The sequence below is a fragment of the Ochotona curzoniae genome, unplaced genomic scaffold (assembly GCF_017591425.1).
Source record: "Ochotona curzoniae isolate NIBS_2020 unplaced genomic scaffold, NIBS_Ocur_1.0 contig_1302, whole genome shotgun sequence".
NCBI classification, from domain to species: domain Eukaryota; kingdom Metazoa; phylum Chordata; class Mammalia; order Lagomorpha; family Ochotonidae; genus Ochotona; species Ochotona curzoniae.
Genome location: NW_024465035.1, coordinates 16,918,768 through 16,936,392, shown reverse-complemented (window position 1 = coordinate 16,936,392; position 17,625 = coordinate 16,918,768). Strand labels below are relative to the sequence as shown.

Below are 17,625 nucleotides of genomic sequence, written 5' to 3'. Positions count from 1 at the left end.
CTAGAAATAAGTATCTGATATTAGTCACAGTGTTTACTGACACTAACCGGGATATTGTACTGAGATCGTGGTGGTTGTTTCTTACAGCCACCGAATGAAAACACATTTCCAACCCATTGTAAAAGAATTCTACTGATGGAGGGTGGGTAGATGATCCCAAAGCACACTGCTGTCAGAGCTGGAAGGTCAGGATTCTAATCATGACCGTCTGCCCTCACAGGCGAGGATCTTCACAGAGATGTTCTGCTGCCTCGAATGAAATTTGCAGAGACGGTCCTGTCAACCACCAGTGAGAGGCTATGCAAGACTGGGGGACACTCTGCATTAAGTAGCCCTTACAGCTTTAGAACACAGACGTGGACATATTCGCATGATATTTTAGAAAGGTTAATCTAGCTTTGACAAGAGAGAATGTTCATGCAGGAGTGGCTAGGAAAATACATGCAGGAGGGACAGACAAGGTTAGAAGGACTTGCGTGACTATCGCTATCACCATGGCAGCAGGCTGGAGTTAAGGATTTAATCTGGAGAGTAGAAAACTATAATTGTGTTTCTGTGGAAGACAGTCAAGGCCGATGACATTGCTTCAGCGAACTGAAGCCAGCTCAGAGCCTTTAGGAACATGTGACTATACGTGGCCAGCACAGTATCTTCTGGTCCACAAACTGAGCCTTAAAAGCCAGAGATGTTTCTCATCAGAGCGACTTTTCTTTGAAAAGAACAGGGTACATCTTGTGAGCTCAAAGTTCTGTTGTTTCACCTTTAATTGGTCCCCACTCACTGGAAATTGTGAGAAAGGTATTTCCCTCCCGAGTACCCTTTGATTTTTCCTCCTGAAATTCTCTGTCATCTGTAATATTACAAGGTGATATCCAGCGAGCCCCGTGGAATAAAGCACAGAGTTTTTAGGTTCTATGTTACTTGGGTACCACGACTTATACTTTGTTGTATTTACTGACTATAATGCTGTATTTTAGATATTTATAGTTGAAGCTTAAATATACAAATAGTGTTGTTATCCAGATATTTAATCCTACAAACACATACACGTTAGGAAGAGAAGCTTTGCCATTTCTGTATCTCCTTCTGATCTCGAATTTCCCTTTCACTCATATTTCGCTATTTTAGCATAAAATGGTTCATTTTTCTCCTACTAGATAGTTTGTTTACTTCTTCTTCATTGTCATTCTAGAGGAAGGATACAGACTTGGGTGCACCACAGTGGAAAACAGGAAACATTCATTTGCACTGCTATTTTACAGAAGGCCAGGATGAGCTATGGGCACTGAGGATCCCCTGGGTATCTGGGATGGGTTTGCTTATGTCACAGCAAATGTTGAACTCATCCTAGATGATCTTCATATTAAAAGGCTGTGCTCTTGTAAGCATTTTCTCTTTTGTCTTTCACATCCACCCCCCGCCTTTATCTCAGATCCCCTACTCTAAGAGTGCAGAACGAAAAAATTAAAAAGTACATCTCCTGAAGGAGAGTAGTTACAGAAACTGTCAAACAAGAATAATGGTGTGAAGCCATTTGGTTTGAGAGTCAGGAACACAATCCAGCAACTCCTTTCTGAGAAGTGTGTTTTTGTAATTTCTACTGGAAGGATCATGCTGTGTTATTCAACTTTTAGTATATGTGTTGCTGAAATGAACATGTGAGTCATGACCTTTTTAATTACTACAATGAAGTACCTGAGGCAAGCTAAGTTAAAGAATCAATGAGGCTTTTTATCTGGGCTCATAGTCCTGGAGGTTCAAGGTCCAAGATCGGGCAGGCTGCACGAATGGTCCTTGGATGATGGTGTTCTTGCGCAGTCCCAAAGTGATGCAGTGCTTCCTGTGGCAAGATAAGGACCATCCAAGTTTCTAGATGTTTTTCTCACTCCTGAAGTTGGTAAGATCCTATCCCAAGGGATCCACTTTAATGACCTGACTCAGTGTGATCACGCCCCAAAGACCTCGTTGCATTGGATTTTCACCTAAGTAGTTCCATTAACATGAGGCTTTGGGAGTACTTCTGTTCACATAAAACTTGTGAACTAAAGTCTTGCATGATTTCGAGGACTAATTAGTAGTCAAGGTGTAGCAAGGGATTTATAGTAACTAGAATAATTTTTTTTATCCCAGAAAGGATGATTAACTAAGCTGGCTCTTTCATAAATGATAAGAACAATGAAACTCATTCTAAACAAAGTTGCCCCAGACTGAAGTAAAAGAGGTCAATTGGTTTTGTTGAGAATCTCCTGGAATGATGAATAATTGCTTTAATGAAAGGTAGTGAGCTGACCCAGGCAGGAGTGATGTGCAACATGTTAAGGTTTAGGGTCCAACAGGACTGGTATGCTGAGTTCCTGATTCAACTTACCTTCCTGAACAGGCTCATGATAAAAATGCAACTCTATGCCTTCTTTTATCAATATTTATTTTTACTGAAAAGTCAGGTATACAGAGAGGAAGAGAGACAGAGAAGAAGATCTTCCATCTGCTTCACTCCCCAAGTGGCCACAATGGTAGAGCTGAGCCAATCGAAAGCCAGGAGCCCAGAGTCCCTTCTAGGTCTCCTACTTGGGCACAGGGTCCCAAGGCTTTGGGCCATCCTTGAAGGCCACAGGCAGGGAGCTAGATGGGAAGAGGGGCCACCAGAACTGGAACTGGCGCCCATATAGGATCCTGGCGCATTCAAGGCGAGGACTTTAGGCGCTAGGCTACCATGCCGGGCCCTCAATGCCTTCTGATAGGTGTTTCATTCCTTCACTCTTTATAGGAAGTTATGTGCGTCTATAACTATACCAAACAACTACAACAAAGTTGCTTTCTAAAAAAATCTAACATGTGTTCTATATCTTTTTTCTCTTTCTTTCCATTTTTTTTTTTCAGCTAGAAACACAAGTGCCACTGTTAACATAAGTGGCCATTTTTAAACGTGGCAACTTTACACTGCCTGCTTTACAGGAATGGGAGCAAAACCATCCAACTAGAAGCCAGAGATAAGGAACATAGTATGAATTGGGCTACAGACAGGAAAACCATCAAATGTTTTTTGCAGAAAAAATACCTGGTTCCTTAATCAGTTCTCAGGCTCCAACAAGTCAGACTTGCTTGTTAACTTTTTCAAACTTCCTGTCCTGTCCTTCAAATGTTATATTTTCTCCACATTAATATTCTCAAGTGATTCTGAGGTTCCTTAAGTGACAAAGAGAAATCTCACAAATAAGAGAGAAACAAAGTTTGATGTGTAGCTTTCTCCACTTGAAATTATTTATGGGCCTTTGAGTGAGATATATTATCCACAACTTAATTTTGGAAGTTAAACAGATATGCACTACCTATAGTAATATTTCTTTAATACAAAAAAACCTGCCATGCAGTAAACATACATATCAAATTTGTGCTTGTTGACCTTTTTTTCCCCCCCACAGGATTCTGGTAGGCAAGGCTAAGCTATTTTCCAGGAAATAAAATTGGAACTCAGGTCATGATCATCATGAGCTTTCTTAGTCAATTTAGAGGGAACCAAGACACAAATCTTTTGCCTCTGTCTTGGAGTCATGACTTCTTTTTTAAGGTTAAAGAATGATGGACTAAATTGAATTAATATTTTCAGACCACTATCATTTTATTCATACTAATTTGTATATATTTATAAAATCCTAATGTATGCTTGATTTTGTTAAAAGTTAGCCAAAGAGCCAAATTAAAGAACGGTGTGCCAAGTTAGAGAGTGGAAAGTACAAGAAAACAAAAATACAGCATTCCAAACTCTTTGACGGATTTCACAATGGGGTTAAAATCCCATTCTGTCATCTTGACTTTTGTCAGGTAAAAGGTATTTCTCAAGTGTTAAGCACTGTGCTTTGAACCAAAGACAGGGTTAAAGAACATATTCATCTTCTGCTCCTAGCATGACAATTTTTATCAGGATTTCATGAGTGTGAAAATGTATATGATATGTATTCCACAGTGTGGAACAGTTGCAGAAAAGTTCATCCTATGTGCACGTGCCACATATATAATAGTTATAAGTATATAATAGTTTTGGAGGCAGCAAACATGTGGTTGAATTCCCTTAATCTGAAACCAGTCTTGCTGTAGGCACAGAATTAGACTTCCCTTCAAAATGCAAAGATCTTCCCTTGGTGCCTTAGATCTGCCTGTAGTTTTATCATTTTTAGTAATTGAACGTTAGAAAGAAGGAGAGAGAAAAGAGAAAAGAAAAGAAAAGAAAAGAAAAGAAAAGAAAAGAAAAGAAAAGAAAAGAGAAAAGAAAAAAGAAAAGAAAAGAAAAGAAAAGAAAAGAAAAGAAAAGAAAAGAAAAGAAAAGAAAAGAAAAGAAAAGAAAAGAAAAGGAGACTGGGAGGGAGGGAGGGAGGGAGGAAGAAAGAAGGAAGGAAGGAAGGAAGGAAGGAAGGAAGGAATCATATAACATAACAGATTCATCATGAAAATTTGAGTTGAACTTATTTTACGAGAAACATTGGACTTTATATTTTCAATGGAAGGCACCAAAATCATAAACAGTTCCTTTTGGAAATGTCAAATGCTAAGGCAACAGGATTCTCTAACATGATTGATCACATAAGTGTGTTTTGGTGGGACAGGCACTGTGGCTCATCCGGTTAAGCTGCTGCTTGGGAAGCCTACAGTGTCAAACGCCAGTTCTAATCCCTGCTACTCTGCTTCCAATTGGGTTTCCTGTTGGTGAATTCTGGGAGACAGCAGGGAATGGTCAAGTGCTTTGGTTACTGTCACTCTGTTGAAGACTCAGACGGAATTCTGGGTTTAGGGTTCCAAACTGACCTCACCTTGGCTATGGTGGGCATTGGAATGAAAATTTGGGGTGTGACAATCTCTTTCCCTCTTTCTCTCTCTCTCTATGTCTTCATCTCCCTCCCTGCTTTCAAGTAGATGAAAATAAATAAACATGCATTGAAAAATAAAACCGACCAGCCCCAGCTGAAGGGTGAGGATGTATCTATACCTTTAGGGGGAAAATTGCATTGGCAAATGTTTTTTAGTTATTGAGCCAACATCCAAGCATTTCTTTTTGTGTCCCTCCATATTTACTTGATTTATATTCTTCATTTGTGTATAGGGGACCAGAGGAAAAATGAAGTTCAATTACTGGGGAGAAAATTAGTAAATTTAGTAGCAAGAATCTGACAGTGTGAGTAAACAATTGAAATCATGTCAGGATCATAAAAGGTTAAAATTAATAGTAATAAGTGCTTATCTATTTTAAGCTTCCAAGGGACAAAAATTTAGATGAAATTACAGCTGACTGACTGGAAGTCAGAATTTTATTGTCTTCCCTGGCACCACCATTTCTGAATTTGTGAGTTGTATCTAATTAGGGAACAATGAGAACTTAGTTCTAACCTTTTAAAGATTTGATCAAAAATGACGTAGAACTGATTCAAAGTGTAGGTGCTGTTTTTTTCATTGAAAACAGGAAACTGTTTTCCAAGAGAAGCATTAAACCTACTTTCTGGTTTGAAATGACAGCATAGAGAATCCATCAACAAATAGACACGGGTGATGCAGGCTCATAATAAAGTGTCATCACGTTACTTTAACAAATAATTTGACCTTCTGGAATTTTGAGTGTTTTTGTCAGGGAAGGGGGAGGTACATTCTTTTGTAAGTGCGTTACTGGCAATTCATCACCATTTAAAATAAAATTTCACGATACATTATTTTAGTTCCTCTCATTTTGTGATATGGAAATAATATTGCTGTTCTGTTAAGTTAAATGTGAAAAGATTTTTTAAGAGCTGTAAGGGTCCATTACAGTAATTTGTAGTTCAATCACTTCTAATATTGTACTTGTATATGTTGATCTGTGTGTGCATAAACTGAAAACTCTTTCACTTCATAGTGATAAATGGTTCTCTTTGAAATCAAACTGGAAAAAAATAACTAGATTTATTTGATTTTTTTAAAGTAAATGTGAATGTTTACTTTATGGTAACTTAAAATGTTTCTGAAAAATTAAAACAAGAATGAATAATTTGAAATGGTATATTATAAAATCAGAAAGACAAATTAAGATATTTGAAAGCACTTATTGGGAAAATAGTTGTGCAATTTGTAGTCCAGTAAGGAATATTCTTGCTATGTACAATATTTGCATTACTAATTAGAAGAAACCTTTTGATCATGATTTGGCTATGTGAAAGCCGTCTTCTTCCTAAATATCCATAAAGGAATGTTCAAAAAGCTTTCTCATTGCAACCATAAAAATTCAAAATCAGACATGACAAAACTAAGAGAACTAAGATTCCCAGCTCCTGGTGTTCCCAAAATGCCCTCAGATTTTAGAAAGCTTTTTAGTAACAAAATTAATCTCGATCAATGTGAACCAATACATAAATCTCATTGTTCAAGAGTGTCGTCTTAATGTACTTTAATTTGTATGTGTTCTGTCGTCAAAGCTTTCTCTTCTTCCATTTTATATAGAGGATTTATGACATTATGTCTTACATACTGATCTGTTCCTGAATTATGATTCATGAAAAGTTATGCTAAATTTTCACTTACTGACATGTTGATTCATTTGCTCATTCTCTAGAAGGCCTTGCAAATGCCAGACATCGGTCGAGGCATTCTAAAATCAAGAACCCTACACAACATATATACTCAGATTTGGGATATCATGCTGCATTCTCATTGCAGTGTCCCCAACTTACAAAGGATTCAATCTAAAACAAAATCTCACCACCTTATGCATCTCAGGTCATTGCATTTCTAATTGATCAGTAACAGACCAATAGAAACAGGCATAAAAGCTATCCATAAATGTAGCAGTAGGCAGATCCTTTTTGCTACTGGTGCTTACTGGACCGCAGAGCCAGAGATATGAGAAGAGACCTATTTAACAGGTGTGCAATCAACGTCTATATTTCAGGCAGCATCCTAATTTTTCTTGCTAGAGAAAAAAAATGATATAACAGCGTATTTGCATTTGTTGAATTGCTTACAAATTCTTCAGAGTTGGTAAAATTTACAGTGACCTGCGTCTATCATTACATTCTTATAAGATTTTGTAGTCGAATGACTGATTGAGTGTGCTATGACTGTGCTACGAAAAAGGAGATTTCATTTCTGTAAGCAGCTGACTCACTGTAAAGTGCAACTTGTTTATTTCTTTGGTGTTCTGATTTGCAGCTGTCATACTTCCACCTCTAGATATTTATCCTATATCACATTGCATTTCACATCTATTGGGAAACGTGTACGTGCTTCTCTAGGGTGATGTGGTGGGGGGTTCTGACTTTGATTTTTGATTTGAGGGACCATTATGCCCTGGATAACCAGAGAAGGATTGAGCCTGTTTTCAGTAAGCATATGAGCAGGCTGCTTGCCACCTGTGGCTCAGAGGGGAAAAAAAAGAAAGTGTTAACTCAGAGTCTAAAAAAGTCCTTACAGAATTGCCTTGACTTCAGAAGATGGAAAAAGAAATAAATATTGTGCTTGTCCCGCATGAATTTACTGTGAAGAATTAATAAGATAAGGTCACCACTGCTCCAAAATCATTCACTATACTTAAGGAACAACCACTTTCCACCAAGACTTGAATTATATATTTGAACTACTCCTTTGTTTTAAAAGTGCTGTTTTTCCTATCGGAGCTGTGAACGAATGGTGACATTCTCTTAATTATTGGTCCTTTACCCTAACAATAGACACTATGAAGTGGTTTCCCAGGGACTGGAAGCATAATGAACTCAGTAGGGAGACACCCTCCAGGCTTCTGAAGTAATACATCAGACAAGACAGAAAAACTGTACTATTCATAAATTACAAGTTTCTAAACCAGAGACAGTTTAGCACTTGCTCTTCGGATGAACCTGAGCGCAAGTCATTCACCGGGTTCTTTGTGTGCTGTGAAAATGGTGGGAAATTAACAGGGAAATGGAGGCAGTGGCCTTAACCATGCCTAACAATTAGAAGAAGCAAAAACAACCCAGTTGACTGATCAATAGTTTGTTACTGCTTGGAAAACTTCTGCTGTACTAATTAATCATGAAGTTGCTCAAAGCAAATATCTCCTGTTTCCCCAGTTATTGAACTGATTTACAAGACATGGTCAAGAATGTCAGAATGTATTGTGACAGACGCTGGAGCATTTTTCATTGGGGGAATGATAGAATTACTTCTGAAATGATTTTACTTATTAAGGCTTCAAACGACTCCTAAAAACGGAGCATGCAGTGAAAGGTTTTGTTTGGGTTTCCAGATATAGGAGAACTAATATGGTGGACTTTCAAGTGCTGACCAGGTATATTTGGGGGGAAATAAGGGCTGGGGAGTTGGCTGAACTCAGGAATGAAGGAGGTCAAAATCGATGAAAGAAATGTGTAGAGACTATGTTATATGCAGAATCTTTAAAATCTAATATCATGGAAGTATTTGAACTTCACCTATGGTGGCCAGGCAGCAACAGGATTCAGCATTCAAAGCCAAGCTGTTCTAACAGCACCTGTGGCGGGACATATCATTATTTACCTGTATTGCCAGCGACTCGGATATCAAAGCCACATGTAGACTTTAAAAAAATAAAAGGATTAAGTGCAACTGTGGGGGAAAGAAACAACACTAAGAAGTAACTTTAAACAGGGAGAAAATATTTTCATTGATATGTTTTACTTTGCTGGCAGACCAGAGCAAAGGTTTTGTGAACATTTAAAAGATGAAAAAGGTGAAGAATCCCAGAAGCGGTTTATCTTGAAGCGAGATAACTCTAGTATTGATAAAGAAGACAATCAGGTTGGTTCTCAAGTTTGAGAGTGGCTGACATTGTTGTATTTGAAGGTGGGCTGACTGATGTCTTTGTCATGCCTTTGTTGTTCCTTCTGACCCTCCCAGCCTTGCTCTTCCTCTCACACTGCTGTCCTTTCCCCACCCGCCTTCTTGCCTCCCTGTGCGTCCCACTTTGGCATTCAATGGATAGCATTTAAAAAAAAAATGTCCTGGTTGCTTTAGCAATGGCTCTGTGTTGGGCTGCATGGGTGGTGCTTGGCGCAGTTTCTGCTGCATGTCTTGGGGGATTGGGGCGTTGGGATGCCACAGGCTCCGAGCTGTGGGGAAAAGCTTCGTCAGTTGCATTTGTAGATGTTTGTGTAACTATGGCAGTCGTTCCAATCCCTACAGCTTTGTCCTTCAGTTGTGCACAAATTGAGCTGGATTGTCAATACGGACCGATGAGCAACCGGTGTAGCTGTAAAGAACAAACTTTGTTATGGTGAAGACAGGTGGATTGTGCAACTATCCTAAAATAAGTCTTCACAGAAAAAAATGCAGTTCACATTTTAGCGTCCTTCTCCTCTTCCTGCCAGCATTTTCCGGTCCATGTAACTTGTCTGCTTATTTTGCATGAACTGTGGCAGAACTTTATCCTATGTATCTTCCTTGTGATAAAAAAACAAAACACCATGCTGTTCTTGAGTAGCCGTATTCGTGGCACCTTGTATGAAGGTAAAGAGACTTGGCTAAATCCCTGCTCTGGATGGAGGGTGTGTGATCCAGCATGATTAGAAAGAAAACTGCAGCAACTGCAAAAGAAAAGCTATTTTAAATGATTATAAAAACAGTAGAAAGTCAAATGCCATTGCAATTGTACTTCATGCTTCTGACAATTACAATAGCTTCTATGGCAAATGGCTTTGTTTTTAGAATTCTTCAAGGTAAGAGAATCTGCATTTCACTCAATCATCATTATAATCTCTCACAGTGAGTCACTTTGAGCAGGATGTGCATTACAGACTCACTTTAAAAAACTGTTCATTTATATCTTATTTCCCTCCACCACCTCTGCCTCTATCCCGAGCTGCACCGTGGCTCGTGTTGACGCTGCAATGTGTGCTTGGGTCCTGTACTCCGTGAAAGTCTGTTGACCAGGTGGATGGGTGTGTCTAACGCAGAATGGTTTGGAGGGTCGGCTATAGGAAGGTGGGCAGCAGGTTGGGATGCCATGGGATATAGTTCAGGTGAGAAAAGGGCAAGGAGCTGTCCTCATGCTGGCTTCTTTGAGTTGTTCTTCACTCTCTTGGTTTTGACCCTTCTCTACACAGCAGGGAAGTTAGATTCCCTCTGGCAGCCTGCAATCCAACTTTCCATGAAGATGCAATTCACCAGGTCAGGCAGTGAATGAGTCAAAAACCCAAATAAGGAGTTAGAGAAATAGCGTGCACATCTTCATTTTGTCCATCACTTCCTATGCTCCCTTGCACTTTCTCCAAAGCCTGAGTTTTCAAAGCTATTTCTGCCTCTATTCACCATAGCCAACCTTTTCCTCTTGCTATACTAGGCATTGTGCCTCCTTCTGAGCAGTCAGACGACCTATGTAGCTTAGCCAGAGACAGAGACCATCCATGGAGAGCCACTACATCACTGGGTAAACATGTGAGGCACCTTCCATGTGCTGTTGTAGGAGGCACCTGCATTGATTGCATCCTGGGAGGAAGCAAGCACACACAGCAGACACTTCCCAGCACTGCGTGTCACACACACACACACACACACACTCCACATGACAGAGTCCCTCACGCAGGCTCCATTTATTGAAGAGGACATTGATTATTCTCAGCTGACAGTTACTTAACTGTAGATTTCTGACGACTCAACTTGGATAACCATCCTGATTTCTTTTTTCTGTTTAGCAAAACAGAATGCATCCATTTAGAGATGACAGACGAAGTAAATCAATGGAAGAGAGAGAAGAGGAGTATCAGAGAGTGAGGGAGAGAATATTTGCACACGCTGTGAGTAGTTGTTTTCATTGCCTCTTTAGCGTGGTCCTTCCATCAGCAAGGAGGCAGATTTGCCCAGACAGTCAGCTGGCAGGGCATGAGACTGGCAACAGGATATAATCTGAACTGAAGCAAGCCAGGGGTGTTTCTGGAAGAGGACCTAGTTCATGGAGGTGATGGAAAACTATCGAATAACTTGGGTGTGTTCCTAGGAAATGACCAACTGATACTTGGACTTATAAGATGGGTTAGTAAAATAGACTTTGAGTATAGAGAGAAGTCATCGACTTTGAAGCAATGATTTCCCACTCCATTAGCCAGCAGATAACCAACTATTGTGTTCTTTTTAATAGTAATGACACAGAGGAGGTACATACAAGGAATCTGTTGAGCACACACACAGACCTACACAAAATATTATCTGTTCTTAGTAAATATGAACACTTCATGGTGCTTAAGTTAGATAATAACACTGCTCCTCCCCTCAAATTCAGATCAAATTAAATTTGGGAACAATTCACCAATGAAATAATTGTAGGACACTTTCTTCTGCCTGAGACTTGTCTTCACACAAAAAGAATGGGACTAAATTTTTCATCCCTCACTGACTGTTACCAAGATAAATCCAGTTAAATTAAATACAGACTTAAAGATGAAGACCATCCAGTATTAATTTAAATGCTGAAGAGCTAAAAGGACTGACACTTGCCACAGATTTCCCACTCCATGCAATCATGTGGCTGCCTCCTGGGCTGTGATAGTTTTGTCGCTCTGCAGGAAGACACACCTGAGCTCTTCTGCGAGGTGCTGCAGCCAACATTCTCAGCTTTGGTAGGTCAGATGCAGCACCCCTCCCCTCCTCTGTGATCTGCACTGAGGAGTTATAACAGCTGGTTTGGAGACCTAAGCTTCAGTGCTCCTCATGGAAGAAGTCTGCTGGCACTGGGCTTTTCAGCTAATTTCTTAGATCCTTTGCCTGGAACTGCTTGCTTTAGTTGGAATTCACAGAGCAGAGTTGATTTCCTCAAACACAAGAATTCTTTCTGTGCCCCTTCTTGAACCCACCAATGTAGAACTTTTGTGACTGAATCATCTTGCTAACAGCTCAGGAAATAGGAAGACAAAGATCACCATAGTTGGAGGTCTGGATCCAATTCGAGATGATTCTGTACATATTTCCTCTACTTTAGGATAAGGCAAAACATACAACCTGTTGCATCATGGGCCTTTAATTGTTTTTGCTGCATGCCAAAATGCAGTGTATTCCAGTCACAATATAGGAACATGTCTGCAGTAGGCTGAGACCTAACATGTTCTTGTGTAAAAACCTTCATGGGGGAAACTTTCCCAAAACGTATTCTTCATTATTCTTCATTCTCATTCTATCTCCCATTCTCTCTCTCTCTCTCTCCCCCCTCCCCCACCCATCCTCTCTCTCTCTTTTCCTTCTTTCCCTCTCTTTCTCGTGCTTACTTTCTTGCTCGCTCTAGACAGTCAAGTCATTTCTTAATGAGAAGCTAGATGGAAAAGAAATACTAATATTAGTTACATAGACAACGTGCAACCAATGTGAAGCCTTTGCTTGAAACTATGCTACATTGGTGCGAATTCAGGGGCTAGATGCCAGATCATACTGTTACTAATGTCTGCCATGAGGACACCGCCTTTCTGCCCACTTTGTTGGCTCATTGTCCTGCCCAAGGGGAAGTCCTCACCAGAATGATATAGCAGCCTGATTTCCATTGCACCCTGTCACTTCCAAATCTGTTTCAAAAGTTTAACAGTAAACCTGAGTCTTAGGTTCAAAAATTAAGGAAAGCGTTGCTGTTGTTTGAAGTCTCTATAGCTAACATGTGTACTAACAGGTTTTAAAAGTAAAATGTAGACCTGAATGGGAGAGAACTTGAAGGCAAGTTCTTCCATAGCCTTTCAACTCCATGAAATTGCTTGACAGCCTCCATTAAATGGCCATGGCTTCGTACCGCTGCATAAATAGGGGCCAGGGCTCATTAGGCTCTCCATTGGCCAGAACTTCTGACTTTCCTGAGTCAAATGTGGCACTACCTTGCATATAGCATTACTTTGCACCCTTAACCCTGGGCAGGGTTTGGGAATGGAGATGCTCCAGCGAGCATCTATGGAATAACTTCAAAAGTCAATGTCTCCACTGGTATCAACTGTAAATGTTATGTCCATGAACACGTGCACATTGTTTCCTATGGGAAGGGTCTTTGTTGTTAATTATGAAGCTGCTCTATCGCACATGTTTGCAGTCATCTAAAGACTTGCTGAAGGGTTCTCTGCCTCCAAATTCACTCTCATGAATGCTGGCAGACCTCAAAACTTCAGTAGGAACGGACCACATGGGCCTATCCATCGGCTGTTGACATGGCAACCAGCTTCCCCTGGAGAAAACAATCTAAGAAAGAGTCGAAGATGCCAGCCACCTAATGTTACCAAAGATCTGACCTCCTTGCTGCTGTGGTCTGTGGGAAACACAGACCAACCTTGGTAAAGCGTGGAGTAATTATTATTTAACTTCTGCGCATTAAACTGCCAAGGAAAAAGCAAACAGTGGTTAACGTTCTTCAATGCATGTAAGAACAAGTCTTCATTATCAATGTGCAAGGAAAGTAGACTTAAGGGAATTTTGATCTATGCACTTCTAGTTCCCCAAATGATCATTATCACTGCCCAAGAGGCTGAGGTCCATGATCATTCTTTCACAAGACGATGAGTAAAGGATATTAAGCCAATTATGAAGCAAATGAGAAGAATCCAGCATAAGGAAATGACATTACTGAAGTCTAGCGTTGATCACGTTTGTTAGCCATTCATTTATTGTCTTTACAGGTCAAAAGCTGAGGGTTAAAACTAGCTTTCTCTGGCAATTGTTAAAGTAGTAGAATTAATCAAATAGAATCAAATATTGAATTTATATCTGTATATTATCGCTTGAAGTAATGGTAGTGAGTTAAAGAATACCTCATGGTATTTATATGTTAGCAAAAGTCCAGTTTGTTTTAAAATTGGAAACAGGCTTGACTTTTTCAAGACGTAGTTTTGGTCTTTAAGGCATGTGTATGTGACTGAGTGGGTTTGCTTGCATGTGAGAACATGCATTTTGTATGCAGGCCCACAATCAATTATGCAAATTGCCTTGGGGATTTTATGGGAAAATGTGGTGCACATTTTTTGATATTGGGAGAAAATGTAGTTATTATTGGAAACCTAAATTTAGTCCAATATTGAAAAGTGTAGTTTTATGGTCATTAATATTTGAAATGCAAAGGGTTTTTCTTTTTTTTGGAAAGGATTTAAACTTCTTTTGGTGGTTAGTTGTATAGCATGTTTCTGACTTTCAAAAGCATGGGTTAATAAAGAAACACATTTGGGGGAGACATGTTTTGCCAGGACTGCATGTGCAGTGGAATTGACGGGAGCTCCCCTCTGTCTTCCCAGGAGGTGTTGGGGGACCCTTCTGCAAGAACTGATAAAGTCATGAGGTGCCACTGTGGTTGAGGGTGGGATGTGGGAGAGAATGTTATAACCCATTAGACAAAAATGATTTTCTCTTTTTTTTTTTAAAAAAAGGCAAGCCTTTTATATCTGAGAATGCATATAAGTGACAGCTATGAATGTTGCATTTAATTACTGTGACAATTTTTTCTCTGCTATTAAAATGTACAAGTTATTAATATCACTCTTCAAAGTTTATGTCAGCTACTGAATCACTTCCCTTCGCCATCTGTATCTTATTTATGAAAATGTGATGAAGGGATAGAGGCGATGGTGTTTAAAGAGTTTTCCACGTAAATCAGAAAAAAAAAACATGCAATGGAGCTTTGTTTTGGGGAAAGGTATCATCGACTTTTAATTCAAAGAGTCTGGGCTGCTTCACTTCTTCCCAAATGCTTTATTAGATTCATGAGTCTGCAGGGGTCTGTATGTCTTTGACGAGCTCCTTCATGAAAGTAGTTGCAGGAATTCCACTAGCCAGTCAGAACATTACAAACTTGGCTGACCTCTTTCCCTCCAGCAGCTGAGAAGTTGGTGTCCTGAGCTATTAGTGGCCACTTGAAACAGCTTCACCTTTCACAGACAATGGTTTGACTCAAACTGCTGGAAAAGCTAAATGAAATGCAGTCGTGAAATGCTGGAATATTGGTTGGTTACTGCTAAAAAAAATAATGCTCACAGGACTAATGTCAAGAACACATCATGCATATTTATTTTCCTTTTCATATTTAAATGTCAAAATTTCACAATATGGGTTCTGAGAAGCACCCATATTGGCTGATTCTGTACACTTGAAATTCAGGGTGAATTACAAATATAAACAGGCTAAAACAGAGATGATTTGAGAGATGCCTTCCCTGAAATGCTCAGGTCTCTGACAGTATCCTGTCTGGGTCCTGTCCTTCAATTATCCAGCAAAATGAAAACAGAATACAATATTCAGCTTGCTTCTCAGAGCAGTAGTTATGTCAACGATATCATTAAACCCAGAAATTAGATATTGAAAGATCATTAAGATTTCTTTAGTTTATTTGACCTTAAAGTCAAGTGTGTCTCAATGAACAAGTCTCTTATCCAACCATTAGGAAATGTTACCCATATAATATGATGGGTAGGTATGTATTAAAAAAAAAAAAACTAATTGCTAATACGGCATCCAAAATGCAGTCACCCTATTATATGACCAAGTAACGTCCTTTTCCTGGACTTTGTTTAAATTTCATTTCATCCACTTTCCCCCCAACACAATTTCATTTTCCTTACAAGAGAAGAAACCCATCTTGGGTTCAATTTGTGAAAAAGCTAACAAGTGTTACATGGGGCTTGTAGTTGCTCTTTTCCATTTATTTCATTTTGTCCTCACTTGTCTTTTGCCTATCCCCTCTCTAAGTCCAATGCTGGGTGACATCTCTTCCGCATTGAGAGGCTGGCAGTCCATTCTTCATTCACGGGAGTCGTTCGTCACCAGGGAAGCTTTGCAGCAAAGCTTGGAAACTTTGTGGCTTCCTGACTTTCCCATCCCTGGATGGATCTGCCTTGCGTGGCAACATTCACCCTATCTGTATTGGTGACTGTGGCTCGGGGAACTCAGAGGAAACCACAAGCTCAGATTCCCACGGTCATGTACTTGCCCCGCAGCACCACCCCCACTCCTCTTTCTTCTGACCTCCCAAGGAACAGGCTTAGTCGGCTTGCAATGTGGAGATGCCCTGGATCACTATGCTGCGTGCGAAATGCTTGTTCTTGTAACTCGACTGCGTTCTCACCTTTTTCTCATTATTTCCATTTTCTGTGTGTATTTTAGTATTTTGACTTTTAGAATCAGGTAAGGATTCGGGGTCCCTCAGGATACCCAGGTCGTCTGATCCAATGCCTTTCTTTATTTTTCAGTCAGTTTGCTCCCAGGAAAGCCTTTTTGTGGAGAGCAGGTAAAATGAACTTGACTTTTTCATGTCTGTAAAGAAATAAAATTTGTCATGTTTGTCCTGTATACTCATTGATTATATATATACATACATATATATAATAAGTGTGTTCTTGAATATATGTATAAGTCAATACATATATCTGCATGTACACATGCATACAAACATATATATTCACACATTTATGTTATTTAGCATGTCCAGAGATGATTGCATTGGGGAAAATGTTCTCTCAGTTATTTCCAATGAGAGGTTTAAACATTTTCCTTACTCAAAGTCCTCCCAAACATGTAACTCCCATAATCTTTGCCAGGCACTAAAAGGAATCCATTTTGAGATCATATGGGACCTTGCAGTTTCATCAGCTCATTGGACAGACTGCTAAAATTATTTATGTCGTTGGTGTTATTGGTTATTTGCTGTGGTCCAAGATTATATACCATACTATGTATCATAATTGGAATTGCATTATTTTGAGTGTCTTGTTCTGAACATTGGTCCTTATTTTTAAAAAGGTAACTTGAAACCCTTTCAAAACAAAAATAAAAGAAAGCAGAAATTTAAAATTGTGTCTGGGTTAGGAGTTAGTGAGGAAAGGTAACACTAAATTAAAGGATTATAAGATGCATAGAAGATCTTAAGGATATCTCATACTACGTAACAAAATTCTTTTTCAACCGTTTCAAAATTAACATAAATATTTAATGCCATTTTGATTTCATGGTTAATATTCAGGGTCAAATTAAGGAATCCTGATTAACTGCACTAATCACAATTAAGATGCTTTAAAATGGGCAAATTGGTTTGGAAAAATGATATCCAAAATAAGGTGGTGGTTCAGTTTATTTCAAGCATCCATGTTAATGTGGTACTCTACAAAATGTATTAAAATAGAATCTGATTAAATGCAAAGACTCAGGAAAATGTAAAATGAGCATTTAGAGATGATGGCTAGGAGAAAAGAAGCAGAATTTTCATCATGCGTTTTAACAATTGGAAATCTTCAAATAATTAAACTCCCTTAAAGTAATCTCTCTTAGAAGCCACCATGGAAATTAGACACAATTCCACACAAGGGATTCTGATGTAATTTCAAAACCTGTAGGGATTTAGACAGACATCCCCTAACAGGGCAAAGCTGAGAATTCATGCACGTTAGAATCTGTGGCCGATTCTGTGGCAACTGAGTATTCAGTATCTTTACTGAAAAGATTCACTGAACATTAACAACTGTGTTGAGTGTGAAAGTTTATTCTCTGATTAAAAAAAACCCAATCATTATCCTATCTTACTCTGAAATGCTCTATTTACACTTACGTGTCTTTTATATGTTACCTGGATTTTATTCAATATTATACTCATGATATTGCATGCATATACTTACACTCAAATATATTCATTATATCTGAGCAAATTTTGATGGGTCACAA

At 39.1% G+C, this 17,625-nt stretch overlaps 1 protein-coding gene across 15 annotated transcripts in view; it reads left to right on the top strand.

Annotated features, from left to right (window-relative positions):
* Positions 1-17,625, top strand: part of ARPP21 (cAMP regulated phosphoprotein 21) — a 102,962-nt gene that overhangs the window by 15,837 nt on the left and 69,500 nt on the right. For 8 of the 15 annotated variants that reach the window (XM_040964456.1, XM_040964482.1, XM_040964471.1 and 5 more), the window contains 2 exons: positions 8,661-8,769; positions 16,161-16,198. In XM_040964456.1, coding sequence (XP_040820390.1) covers positions 8,661-8,769; positions 16,161-16,198 — 147 coding nt within the window. Of the gene's footprint in view, positions 1-8,660; positions 8,770-10,661; positions 10,764-16,160; positions 16,199-17,625 lie in introns of all 15 variants that reach the window. The other 7 variants (XM_040964419.1, XM_040964427.1, XM_040964412.1 and 4 more) reach the window with 1 other exon arrangement.